Source organism: Pelophylax lessonae (genome assembly GCF_965119305.1).
Source record: "Pelophylax lessonae genome assembly, chromosome: 4".
Lineage (NCBI taxonomy): Eukaryota > Metazoa > Chordata > Amphibia > Anura > Ranidae > Pelophylax > Pelophylax lessonae.
In genome coordinates, this window is record NC_138771.1 from 128,600,213 (window position 1) to 128,619,901 (window position 19,689).

Consider the following 19,689-nt stretch of genomic DNA (forward strand, 5'->3'; position numbering starts at 1 on the left):
GTGTAAGGATTTAACCACTTGCTGACCAGGCACCGTAGTTCTACTGTGGCAGGTCGGCTCTGTTATGTGAAATGTTGTACATGTACGTCGCTTGTGTAGCAGTTAGTATGGGCACGCGCACGCGCCCATTGGCTAGAGGGGGACCCAATCAGCGGGTCTGGCGGCCGCGATGTCCACCGGGCACCCCCGCGATCGCTCCCCATGGAGACAGAACGGGGGTCTGCCGATGTAAACACGGTAGACTGCTGTATTGTCAGTGATGAACACAGGGATCCTGTGTTCCTCCTATTTAGGAACACAGGTCTCTGTGTTCATCCAGTGAGCCCATCCCCCACACAGTTAGAAAGCATCCCCTAGGCAAACATTTAACCCTTTTATTGCCCCAGGTGTTATCCCCTTCCCTGCCAGTGTCATTACTGTAGTAATGTCACTGGCCACCCAAAAGTGTCAAAAGTGTCCCTTAGGTGTCCAATCTGTCCGCCACAATGTCGCAGTCCCGCTACAAATTGCTGATCGCCGCCATTACTAAAAATGACAAAAAGTAAAAAATATTGGGTTTTTTGTTTTTCAGATTTGTCGCTCTTTTTTTGCTTATGGCGCAAAAAGGTGATCGAGAACCAACAAAAGAAAGCTCTATTTGTGGGGAAAAAAAAGACATACATTTTATTTGGGTACAGCATTGCACAACTATGCAATTGTAAGTTAAGTTAATGCAGTGACATATCGCAAAAAAGTGGCCCGGTCATTAGTGGGTAAAACCTTCCGGTCCTTAAGTGGTTAACTGACTTTTATAAGAGCCAAATTGTAATGGCTGGACAAATGGGTCAGAGCAACTCCAGTACTGCAGCTCTTGTGGGATGTTCCTGGTTTGCAGTGGTCAGGACCAACCAAAAGTGGTCCAAGGAAGGAACACCAGTGAACTGGTGACAGGGTCATTGGTGGCCAAGGCCAGAGGCGTACCTAGGGTCTCCAGCGCCCTTGGCGAAAAGCTGTATCGCTTTGACAGGGGTGTGACAGGGAGAGAGGGGGGTGTGACAGGGAGGGTGATAGGGAGAGAGGGGGGGGGTGACAGTGAGAGAGAGGGGGGGGTGACAGGGAGAAAGAGGGGGGTGACAGGGAGAGGGGGGGGGGGTGACAGGGATGGTGACAGGGAGAGAGGGGGGGGTGACAGGGAGAGAATGGGGGGGGGAGGGTGAAAGGGAGAGAATGGGGGGGGAGGGTGAAAGAGAGAGAGGGGGGGTGACAGGGAGAGAATGCTTCTGGTACCTGAGAGGCCAGCCAGGGCAGGTCTTCCGTCACTGCAGAGAAAGAGTGCATTCATCCACCAGCCTGGAGCTGCCTAGGAGCCGACTGATGAGGTCATGTGGGTGGAGCCCTGTGACGATGGGAGCCGCCCATCGCACCGACGCAGACTGTCATCTCCTGCCTGGCCCTGGACACACAGAGAACGCCGGGCGGCTTCCGGGATTGGAGTCAGGGGCGCAGGCTGAACGGAGGAGCGGTAAGTCACTGCATCTGCTACACTACACTGCCAGTGATTTTGCACCCCCCCACGGTTCCCCCCCTTGGCCAAGGCTCATTGATGCATGTTGGAAGCGAAGGCTGGCCCGTGTGGTCCAATCTAATAGAAGAGCTCATATTACTAAAAAAAGTGTCAGAAAATACAGAGCATCAAAGTTTGTTGTGTATGGGGCTGTGTAGCTGCAAACAGAGTGAGGTGTTGACTTGGCCTCCAAATTCTCCAGATCTCAGTCCATCAAACATCTGTGGGATATGCTGTAAAAACAATTCTAATCCATTAAAGGCCCCACTTGATAGACTTGGTGCCAGATACCACAGCATACCTTCAGTGGTCTAGTGCAGTCCATGCCTCAACTGGTAAGACAAGGAAATGCAGGAAGCGCCGCCTGAGTGTAGTATTCCTAATACACCTGAGTGTAGCAAAGTTAACTGCATCCATGGGCTGCTGGAGTGGCTAGGGATCCGCTGCACGTCCTGTGGCTATCAGGAAGTCCGACTGGACCAACGTGGAACGTACGGAAGTGACGTCACCAGAAGCAGGGAGACGACCGGTCATAATAGGAATAGGCTGGCTACACTTAGAGCTTCAGCTCCTTCTACTGGCCTAAACTGGAATGCCTGCACAGGTCTATTAAACCCCTTCTGGACCTCCCCACGCAGATATACTGCGGCAGGGCGGCCCTCATCAGTGAAGCATAGTGTGGTAGTGTCATGGCGTGGGCATGTATGACTGCCAATGGAACTGGTTCTCTTGTATTTATTGATGGTGTGACTGCTGATAAAAGCAGCAGAATGAATTCTGAAGTGTTTAGGGTAATATTATCTGCTCATATTCAGCCAAAATGCTTCAGAACTCATTGGACGGCGCTTCACAGTGCAGATGGACAATGACCTGAAGCATACTGTGAAAGCAACCAAAGAGTTTAAGGGAAAGAAGTGGAATGTTATGCAATGGCCAAGTCAATCACCTGACCTGAATCCGACTGAGCATGCATTTCACTTGCTGAAGACAAAACTGAAGGGAAAATGCCCCAAGAACCAGCAGGAACTGAAGACAGTTGCAGTAGAGGCCTGGCAGAGCATCACCAGGGATGAAACCCAGCGTCTGGTGATGTCTATGCGTTCCAGACTTCAGGCTGTAATTGATTGCAAAGGATTTGCAACCAAGTATTAAAAAGTGAAAGTTTGATTTATGATTGTTAATCTGTCCCGTTACTTTTGGTCCCTTAAAAAGTGGGAGGTACGTATACAAACTGTTGTATTTCCTGCACCGTTCACCTGATTTGGATGTAAATACCCTCAAACTAAAGCTGAAAGTCTGCAGTTAAAGAGGACAACATAGGACAACCTTCACCTTACCAGACCTTTCAACCACAGCCTGGCAGAGATACAAGTTACACTATATTGTCAAAAGTATTGGGACACCTGCCTTTGCACACACGAGGTTTAATGGCATCCCAGTCTTAGTTCGTAGGGTTAAATATGAAGTTGACACAATGTTAACAGGGGCTTGATCACATATCGAACCAAAAGTCCATAGAGTTAAAAGTCATTAATTGCATCTCTCCTCCCATTTCATTATTTAAATGTACACCGTGTCACTTGCTATTATACTTGCCGTGAAGAAGGAGCGCAGCTGCCCTCCCCCAGGCAGCAAGCACGCTCGGAAACGCGTCGCATGCAGATGACATCATCCAGGTTCGACTATCCACCAAGCCTCGCTGTCAAGCAAATACACCGAGCCTACTTCCTGGTTCTAACCTTGCCGTACAAGCCGGCCACGGCGAAAGGATTTCGGCTCCAGCAGGACAGATGTCCATGACCAGATGATGTACACTTCTCCACACTGGAAGGCGCCTCTGTCTGTCTTTGTTTTAAATATGAAGTTGGCCAACCCTTAGCAGCTGTAACAGCTTGAACTCTTCTGGGAAGGCTGTCCACAAGGTTTAGGGGTCCGTGTAAGGGAATGTTTGACTATTCTTCCAGAAGCGCATTTGTGAGGTCAGGCACTGGCGATGGATGAGAAGGCCTGGCTCGCAGTCGCGGTCTTAATTCATTCCAAAAGTGATCTATTGGGTTGAGATCAGGACTCTGTGCAGGCCAATCAAGTTTCTCTACCCCAAACTCGCCCATCCATGTCTTTACAGATCTTGATTTCTGCACTGATGCGCAGTAATGTTAAAACAGGACAGGGCCATCCCCAAACTGTTCCCACAAAGTTAGGAGCATGAAATTGTCTTGGTATGCTGACGCCTGAAGAGTTCCCTTCACTGAAACTAGAGTGCCAACCCCTGAAAAACAACCCCACACCGTTATTCCCTCCCTCCAACAAATGATTTGGACCAGTGCACAAAGCAAGGTCCATAAAGACATGGATGAGCGAGTTTGGGGTGGAGGAACTTGACTGGCCTGCACAGAGTCCTGATCTCAACCAGATAGAAGATCTTTGGGATTAATTGGTGCGGAGACTGCGAGCCAGGCCTTCTCAGCCATCATCAGTGACTGACCTCACAAATGCGCTTCTGGAAGAATGGTCAAACATTCCCATAGACAAACTCACACTTGTGGACAGCCTTCCCAGAGGAGTTGAAACTGTTAGAGCTGCAAAGAGTGGGCCAACTCAGTATTGAATCCTACAGACTAAGACTGGGATGCCAATAAAGTTTATGTGCGTGTAAAAGCAGGTGTCCCAATACTTTTGACAATAGTGTATCTTAGAGGGAAGGCAAAAAACTGTCTGTTGTAAAATCTGAAACATCATCATCATCAATGCTGCTCCACATATTGACATATCGTCTTTTCATGCTGCAAACTGACTAGAATCTGACTCTCGCAGCACACATACAGCAGGGCTGGACATATCCAAGTCACAAGGTCCCCATAGCAACTGGAAAGAGGTACTGGTAAATGGAAAGTCCTGCTTAAGGCTAGATGATTAATAAACAGGAGCTTTCCCTCCAAGAGGGCATGCTCCTTTCCTTTACACTGGCAATGCAGTGGAACTACCGCTTATCCAGGTCCCCCCCCCAAGCCTTTGCTTCAAGGACCTCTCCAGTACACTGCAGGACTGAAGAGGGCGCCAAAGAAACAGTTGCACTGTGAATAATGAACACTGTTAGAGTGCTTAACATTTTATTCTTTGATTTTTCAATTCTTACTAGCTGTTCAGGGTACAGAAACAAATAAAGCTCATGTCTCTGATATTATGGGAAGTTGTGCAGGCCTGACATATAGTACCTGATGCAGCCGCTCTCACAACTGGTCTCAAGGAGTTCTGGATTGCTCAAAATCCATTTAGATATTACTGTATGCCTGACTGCAACTAGATGTCACCAATTTTGTTTCTTTTCTTTGGCTGCTTAATTCAGCAAATGAACTCTAGGGGGAAGTGTGTGTGCACGGAATGTTAAAGAGATGTCAAAAAAACTTACCAGAGTTCAAGAAACCATAAAACGATCTATGTTCTTTTCTTTTGATCTTCTGTACAGTTAAAATGTAATTTTACCTCTCATGCCACAGATCTCATACAGCATACTTATTTTGGTCCTGATTCCCTTACAGGGAGGCCCAGATCATGAAGAAAGGAAGATACATCCCTGTCCTAAATAGCACCTAATATGGATGCCCCGGTCTCCTGATCTACTCTTTTGGGGCTTTTGGCAGCAGCAAATATTTCCTTTCTTCTGAGAGACAAAAATCCAAAGCTAAACTCTAGGATTTATTTGTATTGCATACTTCATTGCTTCAGTGGATATAAGTGGCGCTCTGATTAAACAAGGTGGAGAAGGGGGGCAGTAACGTCACAATCTCGACATCATCTAATCAGCCAATATCATGTATTCATTGAAAAAATGCAAGACGTTCTGTGAATGACAGCAGTCGTGAACAATCGACCCCCTGTGGTCAGTGTGCAGTGGGGCAGCTGCATGCAGAAGACCTGAGCAGGACCTAAAAGATTGTGGATACCACTGTAGTAGCACCAACTATTATTATTAGTATACAGGATTTATATAGCGCCAACAGCTTGCGCAGCGCTTTACAATATGAGGGAAGACAATACAGTTACAATACATTTCAATACAGAAGGAATTAAAAGGCTCTGCTCGTTAGAGCTTACAATCTTAGAAGACTACGGTGATTATTGGCTTTCCCAGCGATCCATTAGGTATAGGTATTGCATACTTACATTAAGACAAGCTGGACCAATGTAAATGTGCAATACAAATAATTTTTGGAGTTCAGATTTAAACCTGTCAAGAGAGAAATATAGGGGATGGCCTGGCAGTAATATCCCTAGATCTTTATCTGCATTCTTGTTCAAGGTAAGTGACTCAACCTGTATTGAATCCAGGAGGTAAGTGTAAAAGCCAAGAATCTAGCTTTTGTTATTTGATATAAGCACTCTGTGGGGGTATTTACTAAAAAGCTGGAGAGTGCAAAATTTGGTGCACCTGTGCATGAAAACCAATAATTTTAGAGGTTTTATTATCAAATCCTAACTGAACAAGCGGAAGTTAGAAGCGGATTGGCTACCAAGCACAGCTGCACCAGATTCTGAGGGCTCCAGTTGCAGTAAATCTCCCCGTGTTTCTCTGAAAAAAAAAAAAAAGACGTTTCCTTTAACCGCTTTACCACTGGTCACTGTGCTGCTACTGCAGCACAGTGGCTCGTTATCGTCTGGCGACATAGGTCTACTTCACCAGACATTCCCCTCTCTCGGCGGTGCGCGCGCGCGCCGCCGGAGGCTCGCTCCCGCTGTTTTCAGTTACAGCGCGAGTCCGGCCAGGGGAGGAGCGGCGGCGATCGCCGCCGCTCTTCCCCGATCGTCGGGGAATCTAGTTTGGAGATCCGCCCGCCTGTGTAAACAGAGCGGGCGGATCTCCTAAGTGACAGGCAGGGTCAGATTTCAGGGTTCAGCATAGCTGAACCCTGGATCTGTCCCTGTGTCACACAGTCACCTCCCCCCCCCACACGTTAGTAAGCACCAGGCATACATTAACCCCTCCCTCTCCAATAAAATTAACCCCTTCCCTGCCAGTGTCATTTTTACAGTAACAGTGCATATATATAGCACTGATTACTGCAGTAATGTCACTGGTACCCCCAAAAGTGTCAGTCAAGGGTCCGATCTGTCCGCAGCAATGTCGCAGTCCCGCAAAAAAAAAAAAAAAAAAAAAAAAAAAAAAAAAAAAAAATCGCAGATCGCCGCCATTACGCGTTTTAAAAAAAAAAAAAACACCAAAAATGACATAAATCTTTCCCTTAGTTAGTAAACGCAATAACTTTTGCGCAAACCAATCAAAATACGCTTATTGTGATTTTTTTTTACCAAACATGGGTAGCAGAAAACAAATTGGCCAAAAATTTTAAAAAAAATTGGTTTTTACATCTTTTTTGGGGGGAATTTCATATAAAAAAAATGTTAAAAATATTGTTATTTTTTCAAAATAAACGCTCTTTTTTTGTTTATAGCGCAAAAAGTAAAAATCGCACAGGTGATCAAATACCACCAAAAGAAAGCTCTGTTTGTGGGAAAAAAAAGGACGTAAATTTCGTTTGGGTACGGCATCGCATGACCGCACAATTGTCAGTTAAAATCGCACAGCGCCGAATCGCAAAAAGTGGCCCAGACGTAAGACAGCAAAATGCTCTAGTGGTAAAGTGGTTAAAGTAAACCTGTGGTGAATCCAAAACCTCCCCTTACAGTACACAATTTAAATTTAGGAAATATAAATGTTACTAATTTCTCCTGAAAATGCTAGGACTGCCATATTAATCCAATCTCTTCTGTATTCACTAAGACACTGTGTGCAAATCAGCAGTCGTGGACTTAACCGACTTAAGCTGTTGGATGCATTTTCAGGAGGTGGTAAGCAGTGGCATCCTACATATATATCTCTCAGTACAGGTATCCTTGTATACACTTGGAGGTGCGTACATTTCTGGCCACATGTTCAGCAGAGAACCCCATGAGTTGAAACCCTGGGGCATTCTTACATGTGGCTTTCAGGGTTTTCTTAGGTCAGTAATAATCTAAAAGAAAGGGCACCTAATGGCTAAATGTATAGACTTAAATGCAAGTATTTACATCGGCCATTCCAATCTTTTTACTATAGAGGAACCCTTGAAATAATGTACAGATCTCACAGAACAATTACTAACAGTTATTAAAATTAAAGTTCATGGTATATTTAGTGTGATCAGTAAGTTGTAGATATAATGTTAAAGAAATAGGGAACACATCACAGCTAATCATATTTTAACTCCCCCCTCCACTGTATAACATTACTTTTAGCCAGGGCTTTTTTTCAGCTGGAACTTGGTGGAACTCAGTTCCACCACTTTTGGCTCAGGCCCTCTGTTCCCTGCTCACCACTGTCACTTGTAAACACAGGGGTCTGGCTTCTGTGTTTGCAAGTGATAGCTTGTCTCCCAACGGCTTCCATAGATCTGATCTCTTTAGTGGCTCTTACTAAGTGCAGGATGGGGACAATGGAGATGCAGGTGCCTGGGGTGCAGTGGGGATGTGGACACACCTACTGGATGATCTCCCTGCAAGCGAGAGAGGCGGAGCCACCCACCCACTTACCGGAGAGGTAAGTGCCTGTGGAATAAGGCTGAGCTCTGCACTCTATGTGTAGTGCACTTTCAAACTCTGCACATGAAGCCCCCCTGAACTCTGCACTCTGTGTAGTGCACTCCCGAATTCTGCACATGGAGCCCTACTAAACCTCTGCACTCTGTGTGTAACCCCACCAAACTCTGCACTCTGTAAATAATGCACTCCTGGTATTTAATGCCCCTCTAAGACCCTCCCACTGTTATTGAAATTTGACCATACCCACCATTTGATGCAGTTTGGAAGGTGTATGTGTCAGAGAGAGGGGGTTTGGGGGGGGTTGGGGTTCAGCTCCTGTACCTATTTTATGAGAAAAAAAGGCCTGCTTTTAGCTATATTTACACAACCAAATCATTGGTGGTCATCGGTAGAATAGTGCTAATCTCACAATGGAAGTTGGTAAAGAAAAACGCACTCCTCTGCCACTGAAACAAGAAGAACAATTTCCTTTTAGTTTGGTGGTCAAGTAAGTATGTTTCCCACTTACGCTGTCAGTGGAAAAAATATCCTGCTAAAGTGATGATCATAGGGAAAAAGTGCTGTTACTTTGGTAGTCAGAGTAGTGCCCATTGGCAAGTGTCATCAGTACCAGGACTACTAGTTGAGAAAGGCCAGTATAGGTCATTTTTTCTTATAATATTCATAACAAATTAAATAGATTTCCTTCATCTCTTAACTCCAAGCTATCACGCTGTTCTAATACTCTTAGAAAATATTGTAAAATATCAGCTCGCAAATAAGACTTCACATTGCTGTCATGAACAACAGGACTTGTTTTCTTATTAAAACAATTTTATTAGAAATCCCGTAAACACTGTACAGACAGTTACTGCACCGGCAAGTTTAAATAAATGTTCCTATAAGTAGGCATGACAATTCAAGACGAATCCATTACAGTGGAACTGAATGAATTTTGGCTTATACAAGTCTTTGATCCATCCTCTCCTTCCAGCTGTTCACTTACTACTGATGGAGCTAAAGGGGGCGTGGAGAGATGTTCTAGTTCATATCGTCCACCTTCTGCTGTTCCCTTCCCTTCTTTCTTGTGTTCTAGGATCTGCCTCATTTGTTCCTTTGCATATGCTGGCTTCTCTGTAAGTGGTCCTAGTGGGGGAGGAAATCCCAGTATGTCCGGAGCCATGTATGGACGCAGCCACCCTACCAGTGGAGTGCTACCTGGCGTGTAATGGGTGTGCTTGTGGTAGAAAAGAAGTCCATCCACCTGAAAAGTGAGCAAACATTTGACAGAGGTTCAAACACTATAATTCCATATGAATTTTACATTTATTTTTCTTACAGCTACCTTGGAATCTGTCTGCTCACAATTTTCTTTTGTCAAATACCTTTTTATTCAAAAAATGTGTATGGTTGATGAGAGAAGCAGTTAGCCATAATACATAAGAATAAAAGAAACGTAAAAGGAAAAAAGTAAGAATATACAAAAAATATGAATATTTTCGGCTTGTTGTTAGGCCAGGTCCACACATATTCAGCCGCAGGTTTCCAGCATGGGGTCCAAGTGCATCCCTGTTCACTAGCTCAGGTGTAAATCTGGTCCAAATTTTTGCCTAAGTTTAAACCGGAATCGGACCAAAAGACGCACAGGACCCTTTTTCAATGCGGACCACAGCTGCCCCGGATCTGTGTGAACCAGCTCCATTGAGAGTCGGTCACACCCACCTGTCATGCAATTTGGATGCAGGAAAACCCACATCCAATTTGCATGTGTGTGAGCTCAGCCTACCAGGTATGTAGAGGACCTTTTAAAGAAAAGACCCTAGTAATAAACCTACACCAAAACAGACTATACAGGGCAAGGAAAAAGAGTAGGGGGTGGAATGAGGAGGTGATTTTGATGAATCCAGAAATGCTCGACTGGGTCACTATAGCCCTGCCAACAACCCCATGGGGTATGAACCATTCCAAAAGTTGAGGAGGAGGAGAAGTAGTTCTCCAGTGGCAGAAAATGGCAAACTGGATTGCTGGCAAACAGCACCTCAGGATGTCTTTCCTAACCTTTGAAATGGACCCAGGAATCATTGACAAAAAAAGCAACTGCAGGGGAAGCCTGGATATCAGAGATACACACTAGGGTCAATTTACTAAAACTGGAGAGTGAAAAACCTGGTGCAGCTGTGCATGGCAGTCAATCAGCTACTAACTTCATCTTGTTCAATTAAGCTTTGACAAAAAAAAACCTGGAAGCGGATTGCTTTCTATGCAGAGCTGCACCACATTTTGCACTCTCCAGTTTTAATAAATCAACCCCATTGAGTAAGAAATCTGCTCATACCTTTTAATACCTCAATACTCCCATGATATGTTCAACCTGTCCTGTTTCCCCCTCAATTTCACTTTGTTACTAAAGCCCCGTACACATGCAACGATTGTTGGCCGTGAATTTTCGGCCAACGTCCGATCGGCCGATTGTCGGCTTGTTAGTATGCTGCTTCCGACAACCGACTGCGACTTTTCGGCCGAACAAAATCTGGTGTGCAGGCTATAAAATTTTTGTTGGCCTTCAACAGAACAGCCGATTGTTAGTCAGTCAGTACAGATTTCGGCAGACAAAAATCAGATGAGCAAGACTGGGCATGCTCAGAGAAGAAAAAACACAAGGAAAGTAAACCAGCACATGGCATCACTTCTGAAGTTGGTTGTTGTTGGCCGGAAAAATTTGTGTGCAGTCTAGAGCACATTTCAACCAACACAACAACACTGGACAAAAGATGGCCGGCCGGTCGGCCAACAATTGTTGCGTGTGTACGAGGCTTGAGGTCCAATTTACCATCACTTCAAAGCAAAGTTCCATCAACTGACATGACCCAGTTTAGGGTTGAGTTTAGTCATGATATCAGGGAATGTCAGGTGAATCTGAAGGGTCAAAAAGAGAAGGTAACAGGCAGGCAGCTTGTGGTGTCTCATCTTATTCAAGAGTTTTAGGCCTTGTTTACACTTGTGATTGAGGGGAGGTAAAAGCCCACAGTTGAGTAGTGTTTTCACTGCCCCTCAACTGCTCCTCCTTTTGCTGTAGAGGCAGAGTAATCTCGGACCTGCTTTCTGATTGGCCAGGAGGAGGATCCGTGTGACAATATCGAATATTCAATCGCTATTGTCACACAAATGGGTAGGCTCAGGGTGCACTGCTCTGCGCCCTGGGTCCACCCTTTTCTGAAAAAATATTTTTTTTCTAAAATGGAAATAATGTAATATTCTTTGGGCGGACCAATACTGGTCTGCGGCCCGGGGGTTGGGGAACACTGCTCTATATGATAGACTTACCTCTGCCCCCCCCCTGAAGAAGCTCAACCTGCAAAATGCATTCGGGCACTTCACCTGCCCATATCGTTTTTCCATGTGCACATAGTGATATAAGTGTCACATAGATATGTATATGTCTATTAATAATATTTTATATTGCGGAAGGTGCATGGGGTTTTGCTGATTATGTGCTACCTGACAACCATCTGAAGCTGTTTTTATCTTCTTGAGGGATCTGCTCATCCCCTTTTTAAGATGCTTTTGTAATAAAATTTGCAATTTTACTTGGTCTCTTATGTGTATTTTCCTGGGTCTAAATACTGCAGCACCTTGAAATTCCCTTTATTCCTTTCTATTTTTGATAAATACACTTGGAAGTATAGGGTATAGGATTTTAAAAAAAAAAAAACTGATGAAGTTAATGTGTCTTCAACCAAATAATAAATGGTCTCCTGAACCACAGTAACCCATTAGAATCAAACAGTAATTTTAAGTCAATAGGTTAACCTTGTTGGTCAGTTTGGGGAAACACAGGAAAATCATATTGCAGACAATGTAATAAAAGGCCTATAGTTCATGATAAACTACAATACAGTACACACCATACCTGGTAAGGAAATGTTTGCACTAGAACGTTCTGTATGGAATCCAGGGAACAGGGAAAGTTCTGCAATCCAATAAACTTGAACTTTAAAAGAAAAGAAGTGGAACACTGGTAAATACCCAGGAAAAAAATCTGCACCCACTGCACAAATTTATGTCCTATTCCCAGGCTACTTACTGGATTCCGTTTGGAAATATCGCCAAGTCCATCCTGTTCCTGAAGTTTTGACTGAAGCCAATAAAAGCGAAAATCAGTCTAGGTAAAAATAAAACAGGTTTTATATTGTACCTAATGATTAAAGCTGAACTTTGCTAAATACACAAAATTAAAGCGATGCTCCAGCCCCCCCACGGAAAAATTAAAAGTCAGCAGTTTTTTTTTTATCCCCCCCCCCCCATTCTTTCTTTCCATCTGTCTCACCCTTCTTCCCTTTTCTTCTTCTCTATGACACCCAAGGTGTCCTCTTTTCTGTCTGAAAACATTTGAAAAGATAGACTCGTTCCATAGAGCAGAGGGGTGGTTGTGTCCCTGTTGTCAGCCAGGCTATGGAACGAGTCCATCTTTGCAAATGCTGCATGTAAGCGTTACAGGTGCGATCTATGTACCGTGGATGATCTTGTGGAACTACAATAAATATATATCCAGAGAAATACTGACATTTCTACTGAATGCTTAATCAATATCTTATGCTCCAAGGGCGGGGGGAGTAATTATACCCTACATTGGACAGAACAGGATAAATATATACCATCAATTATCCAAGATGCTGAAATATATAAATCTGCCTGCATAAATCTACTACTCTCCATAAAAACATACGCTCCTAATCTAAGAGCATTTGATAGCTTTGGATGTTCGTCCACTCAGCACTATAGACACAAATTGGTTCAACTTGAGTCCATATCGTGACCTGTTGTCATTGGGATTCATACATCTTACATTGATCTTATTTACATTACAAAAATGTTTTTTATCAATCCTCCTGAAGAAGCGTTAGATCAAACACGAAACATGTAGAGGAAATTCACACCACTGTCTCTACCTTAGTTTTAGTTCCTATTATGTACCACAGATAACAGATCCCAGGACTGTGATGCCATGTCTTACTACTGTCTCCTGATCTTTTTCATACCGTTTAAGTTAAGAATTAAAAAAAAAAAAAGTCAGCAGCTACACATACTGTACCTGCTGACCTTTAACATTATGACACTTACCTGTTCTGGAATCCAGCGATGTCGGCGCCCCAGCCAATGTTTCCATCAGCTCTCTGGTGCTGCTGCGCTTTCTGAATGGCCCAGCGGCAGGGAAAGAGGAGGGGGCCGAACTTCTGACTGACCTCGCTGTGACGAGGTCTGACAGAAGTGGGGATGGATACCAGTCAAAAACAGGTACCCACTTCCCCCAAAATGTGCCAAATGTGGCTCCAGAGGGAAGGAGGAGACAGATAAGCAGAGCATCCACTTTTAGGTGAAAATCCGCTTTAAATACATATTAGGGGATCTGTTTACCTACCAAAAGTTTTGTATTTCAGTTTATCCAGTCCTGATATAACACAGCCTGGCCACAAAGCAAAGCCAGGTGGATGACACCACTCAAGGCCTCATTCACACAGCCGCTGGGAGCCCTACAACATGAATGAACTGCTTGTTCATGTGGCTGGAGCTGCCAGGCCAATGCACGTCTGGAGGGATGCTGGGGCTGCCATGTTTGCTTTAGCACCAGCAGCAGGGAATGCAGGGGCGCCAGGGGGCCAAATACTTTCGCAAGGTACTGTACATAGGCTACATTCACACCAGCGATAAGTGTGGCAGTTCCTCCTGCGGCTCTCAGTAGGTAGGTGCGGCTGCCAGCCCTGCTCACTAGATTAACGGTTTGCCGGTGCTTATTTGCGACTCTCTGCACAGCCAGCAATTGCCTGCCGTGATCACTGCTGGATGCACTTTGTCTCTCTGCACAGCGGCAGGTAATCACTGGCTCTGCAGAGAGCCATGATTGGCACAGCCGCCGGCAACCTGTCACTATAATGAAGGGTGCTGGTGGCCACACCTATCCGCTGAGAGCTGCAGGAGGAACTGCTCATCAGGTATCCTTTTTGTTGTTTATCAAAAACAGTTCCAAATATCACACTAACTTTATGTTGCCCTTTATGTTGAAGTTTTATTACTCAGATAGGTACATTATCTATATCAATGATTGTTAACTTGTGATCTGCTCATCGGCTCAAGCGCTATCTTTATAGTTCATGTATTTTATGTGCGGCCGAAGACCATTTCTCTTCTTTGATTGTGGATCAGGAAGGTCAAAAGGTTTGACGTCCCTGGTTTAAAGGACAAGTTCATCTTTTCATAATAAAATGAAAAGGTGAACATTCTCCAAATATCCTGGCCACATCTCTGGACCCTGCTGCACATAGTGGCTGTGACACCCTGTGCTGCTGGTGTCTATACACGGTAAAACACAGCCCCAGAGTGAGCCGGTTCAGTGTTTTTAAAAAGGAGACGTGAACAATGATGGCTTTAAAAATGTGTGCTGAACACTTCAAAAAACGTTACAGGTGCATTTTGGCAGGCTGCAATTACTCTAAATGAAGGAAGCAGGTTGTTGCAAAGCCTAGACATGTCCTAAAATGTTTCAGATACAAAGCAAAACGGTCTTCCTGACATGACATGGTTTTAAATTTCCTAGTGTATGGGCAGGCGCTACGGGAGCGTTAAAAATGCAGCTAAAATGCTTGTTTTTTCTGCATCTCTAAACCCATGTGAAAGAAGCTTTCCTGTTTGTGAATGACTACAATAACAGATTCATTCTTACATTCTACATTGGAGAAAACATTTGCACAAACCAGCACCAAATTTAGCTGAGAGTCAAACTGTGATGCGATCAGTAGTTCAGGTTTCAAATAGCTCAGCCAAACTTTGTAACATATTACAACAGTTATAAAGTTAAAATACAAATTACCTGGCAATCATAAACTGGATGTCCCCTCCAACACATGACATCTAACACATAATAGGTCCGAGATGCCTCGTTGTATATACAGTCCAAAATGGTGTAATCTGCAGAGGACAGACACAGATATTTATGGTTTGGTACCATTTCCTGCACAACAAAATGAACAAAATTGAGGAAATAAATTTAATGAACATGGAAAGGCAATAAGGCAATAAAAATTCAAATACATTTTTGACTGAGCCAACAATATGCAACCAGATCCTGCTTCTCTGGACAATCATCCATTAGGAAGCATCATCGTAACAGTAAAATGACATATGTCTGCAGGCATCGACCACAAGGTTTGCTCTTGGATACGGAACTGGCTAAAAGGGCATGTCCAAAGGGTGGTAATAAATAGCGCATACTCAGACTGGTCTGAGGTAGTAAGCGGGGTCCCCCAAGGCTCAGTCCTGGGACCAACCTTGTTCAATTTATTCATAAACAACATTGAGGATGGGATCAGTAGTTCAATATCAGTTTTTGCAGATGACACAAAATTGGCCAGGGCAATAACTGCACAGCATGAGGCAGATATACTACAGAATGACCTGAACAAAATAACGGAGTGGGCAACGACATGGCAAATGAGGTTTAATGTGGAGAAGTGTAAGGTTTTGCACTTGGGGACTAAAAACATAAAAGCACAATACACTTTAGGGGGGGAATCAAAAATGGAGAAAGATCTGGAAGTCTTGGTAGAGGATAGACTAGGCAATAGCATGCAATGTCAAGCGGCAGCTGTCAAAGCCAGCAGAATATTAGCATGCATAAAGAAAGGGATGTATTCCAGAGATAAAACTGTAATCCTACCACTTTATAAAACTCTGGTCCGACCACATCTGGAGTATTTTGTCCAGTTCTGGTCGCCAGTCCTCAGGAGGGATGTGTTGGAGCTGGAGAGAGTCCAGAGAAGGGCAACTAATCTAATTAGGGGATTGGAGGACCTTAATTATGAAGAGCTTCTACAATAACTTAATTTATTCTCCCTGGAGAAAAGACGCCTGAGACGGGACATGATAGCAATTTACAAATACCTCAATGGTGATCTCAGCATAGAAAAAAAGCTATTCAGCCGCAAGGATTGCATGAGGACGCGAGGACATACAATGCGATTAGAGGAGAAGGGTTTTAACCTCAGACAGTGCAGGGGGTTCTTTACTGTTAGGGCTACAAGATTGTGGAATTCTCTACCACAAGAGGTGGTTTCTGCGGGAAGTATGGCTACTTTCAAAAGACTCTTGGACATACATCTCAAGGATCAGAACATTAAGGGGTATGAGAGATGATTACGGCCACACACACCTACACAGGTTGAACCGGATGGACTATTGGCTTTATTCAACCTCAACTACTATGTAACATACAGCCTAAGGCAGACCTACAAATATGACCAAACAGATGGGTTGCTCTTCTACAGCTGTAAGACAGAAAATTATATCACCCAAAGCAACAAATCAAAATACATGTCATTTTTTGCGCAAGTTAAAAAATGGAAGCTCCTATTTTAAAAGCATTATTAAGGTTGAATTATGGGCTAAATTAAAAGAACACACAGGATGTAGTCTGTCAACAGCAGTCACACAGCAGTTTTTGTTTTTCTGAGACCTGCCTGTAACATGGTTACACGTCCGCTCTCGTCCCCTTCTAGTTGACCTGGAAGTGATGTGTGATGTCATTTCCGGGTCCCCATTTACAGTTTGCAGTGTGATGTGCACTGAATTACATTCAGTGGAGCATAGGGGAAACATGCAGGGTCTTTTAGACCCTGGATGTCTCATTAAAGAGTTCCTGTCACATAGGGGACTTTTTGTCCCCTATGTGATGAAAAAAGAAAAAGCCGATTAAAAAAAAAAAAAAAAAAATGTAATTGCAAAAAATCTAAGTTACAACAAAGCACACCTAAAATACTCCCCCCCCCCCTAAAAAAATTGAGGCCCCTCACCCCAACATATACGCACGTACAAATGTAAACGCATGCGACACGGCGCCTTTGTCTGAAAACGTTGCTTGGGATACATGTTACATATCTCCGCGCATGCCGGAATGAGAGCAATAATACTAGCACCAGACCTCCTTCGTAACACTAAACTGATGTTTTATAAAGCATTGCCTGTAGAAAATAAAGGGTACTGACATGTTTAAAGGTTGGAAATATTGGGTAATTTATTTACTCAGTGCAACCTCTGCTTTTATATTTTACCAAAAAATTGGGTACTTTATTGTGTTTTCGTGCCCCTCAAAATAACATTTTAATGTATTTTTTTACTTTCTAGATCTTTGCGGTAATATCGTGTGACACAAAAATATATGTTTGCGGGTTTTAGGTAATTTTTAGGCCTTAAATAATTTTTTTAAACGTGTGCAAAAAACACAGAAGTGGCTCTGGCCGTGAAAGGGTTAAAAGGAGAAGTTAACCTTCGGGAAAATGTTACATGTTCCACCCTAAGATTTGTTTGTTAAAAAAACTGGCTCTCAACTTTTTTAGGTGGCTTCTAGATTCATAGCAAATTTTTAAGTGCCGGTTCACACTACCACGGCACGACTTCGGGGGCGACCTGTTAAGTCGCGTGCACCGCGACTTCTCTGCGCGAGTTGCACGGACTTCATATAATGAATGTCAATGCAAGTCACTCCGATGTCGCCCCGAAGTAGTACAGGAACTATTTTCTAAGTCGGAGCGACTTGAGTCGCTCCTATTAGAACGGGTCCCATAGCACTGCATGGACCGCGACTTGTCAGGCTGACCAGTCGCCTGACAAGTCACGGTAGTGTGAATGGCACTTAAGCCCTGCCCCAATTGCTACATTGTCATTTGATGTTCTCCTTAACCACTTGACCTCTGGAAGGTTTTTCCCCTTTCATGACCAGGGCATTTTTTTGCTATTCACTGTGCTAGTTTAACTGGCAATTCCAGGTTCATGCAACAGTGTACCCAAATTAGATTTATGTCTATTTTTTCACACAAATAGAGCTTTCTTTTGGTGGGGTATTTGATCAACACTGGGTTTTTAATTTTTTTTTTTGCAATACGAACAAAAAAAAGACAGAAAAGTAAAAAAAAATAAATAAATATAAAATGTTTACTTTCGGCTATAAAACATTGCGCACACTTGTGGAATGGCGCCAAACTTTGGTACTTAAAAATCTCCAAAGGCAACGCTTTAAAAGTTTTTACAGGTTACCAGTTTAGAGATACAGAGGCGGCCTTGGGCTAGAATTTTTGCTCTTGCTCTAAAGTTTGCGGCAATACCTTTACATGTGGTTTGAACGCAGTTTACATATGTGGGCACGACGTATGTATAAATTTCGCTCCTGCGTGCAAGCACGTGGGGACAGGGGCTGCTTTAAATTTAATTTTTTTTATGGTTTACTTTATTTTTATATTTTTACACTTTCCCTTTAAATTTTTTTTATGAGCACTTTTATTCTTATTATAAGGAATGTAAACATCCCTTGTAATAGGAATATGGCATGACAGGTCTTTTACAACTGTTTACAACTGCTGGGCAGGACGTGACATCATAACGTTGCACCCGGGCCTCTGGAGGTCAGACAGACTCCTGAGGAGCATCTGGAGTATGGTATGGTGAGCTTCCACCGCCGGTGGATTCCTTCTCCAGCTCTGAGGGCGGCAGAAAGAAAAAACAGCAAGATCACCTGTCGCTATTCGGAATTCTGTGTTGTATACAACACAGAGCTCCCTTTCCCTGAACGACGGAGCCAATCACCGGGTGCGGGTGGTCAAGCATTGGCCGGCACCCGCTGATCAGCTTGTGCTATGACTACCCACACCCTACCCGGAAGTGCTGGATCACTTATCAGATACATAATCCGGTGCAGTGATGCTGCTTTGCTGCTCTACTTCTAAGTGATGCGGTCGGAAAATGGTTACTGTCCCTTTGATTGTAAATTTGGGGGGGGGGGGGGGGATTATCACATGAAATATTAGTGTTTTTACCATATTTATGGGTTTGTATAAGTCTGTTTTAAAATCATTTCTTAATTCTTAAAGCTGAACTCCAGCTTTTGATACACTAACACTTAACTTGCTAAACCTGTGTGCAAACTATGTATATATGAGGCAAACAATTAGGGCATGAAACAAAAAAAAATTAAAGCTGAACTCCAGCTTTTGATACATTTTACATAGTTCATTTAGGCCAAGCTGGCTCACACAAACTACGTCCCTCACTAATATGTGAGGCTGCTGGATGTGCGGTATAAACTGTATGTAGCTGAGGCTACATACATCATACTGTACTGTGTTCAGGGTTCAAGCCGAGACTTCCTGTATCATACCCGTCACACATTAGAGTCTATCTGATTGGCACTTAGCCATTCAGAGAAAAAGATGTATTCTAGCAATGAATAAAAAGCTTCCTCTAATTGGCTGAGTCAGAGATTGCATCATCATCAGCCCATCTCGCTGACTCAGCCAATCAGAAGAAGCTTTACTCTCACTGCTAGAATACATTGCTTTATCTGAATGGCTGAGAGCCAATCTGATAGACTCTAATGTGTTCTGAGCATGAGACAGGAAGTCTAACCCGGAATACAGTGCGGTATGCTATATAGAGTCTCAGCTACATACAGTTTATACAGCATATCCAGTGGCCTTACGTTAGTGAGGGACCTTTGTTTGGGCCAGCTTGGTGTAAAAGGATCAAAAGATGGAGCCAAGCTTTAATTT

The 19,689-nt window shown here is 43.7% G+C and overlaps 1 protein-coding gene across 1 annotated transcript in view; it reads right to left on the minus strand.

Moving 5' to 3' along the window:
• The window catches only part of LOC309552550 (tyrosine-protein phosphatase non-receptor type 9-like), a gene marked incomplete at its 3' end in the record, with an annotated part of 136,324 nt that overhangs the window by 104,272 nt on the left and 12,363 nt on the right, over positions 1–19,689 (minus strand). The window contains exons 5-8 of the mRNA XM_082253505.1: positions 14,964–15,061; positions 12,183–12,260; positions 12,009–12,089; positions 9,023–9,362 (exon numbers count right to left, since the gene is read on the minus strand). Coding sequence (XP_082109631.1) covers positions 9,023–9,362; positions 12,009–12,089; positions 12,183–12,260; positions 14,964–15,061 — 597 coding nt within the window. The remainder of the gene's footprint in view (positions 1–9,022; positions 9,363–12,008; positions 12,090–12,182; positions 12,261–14,963; positions 15,062–19,689) is intronic.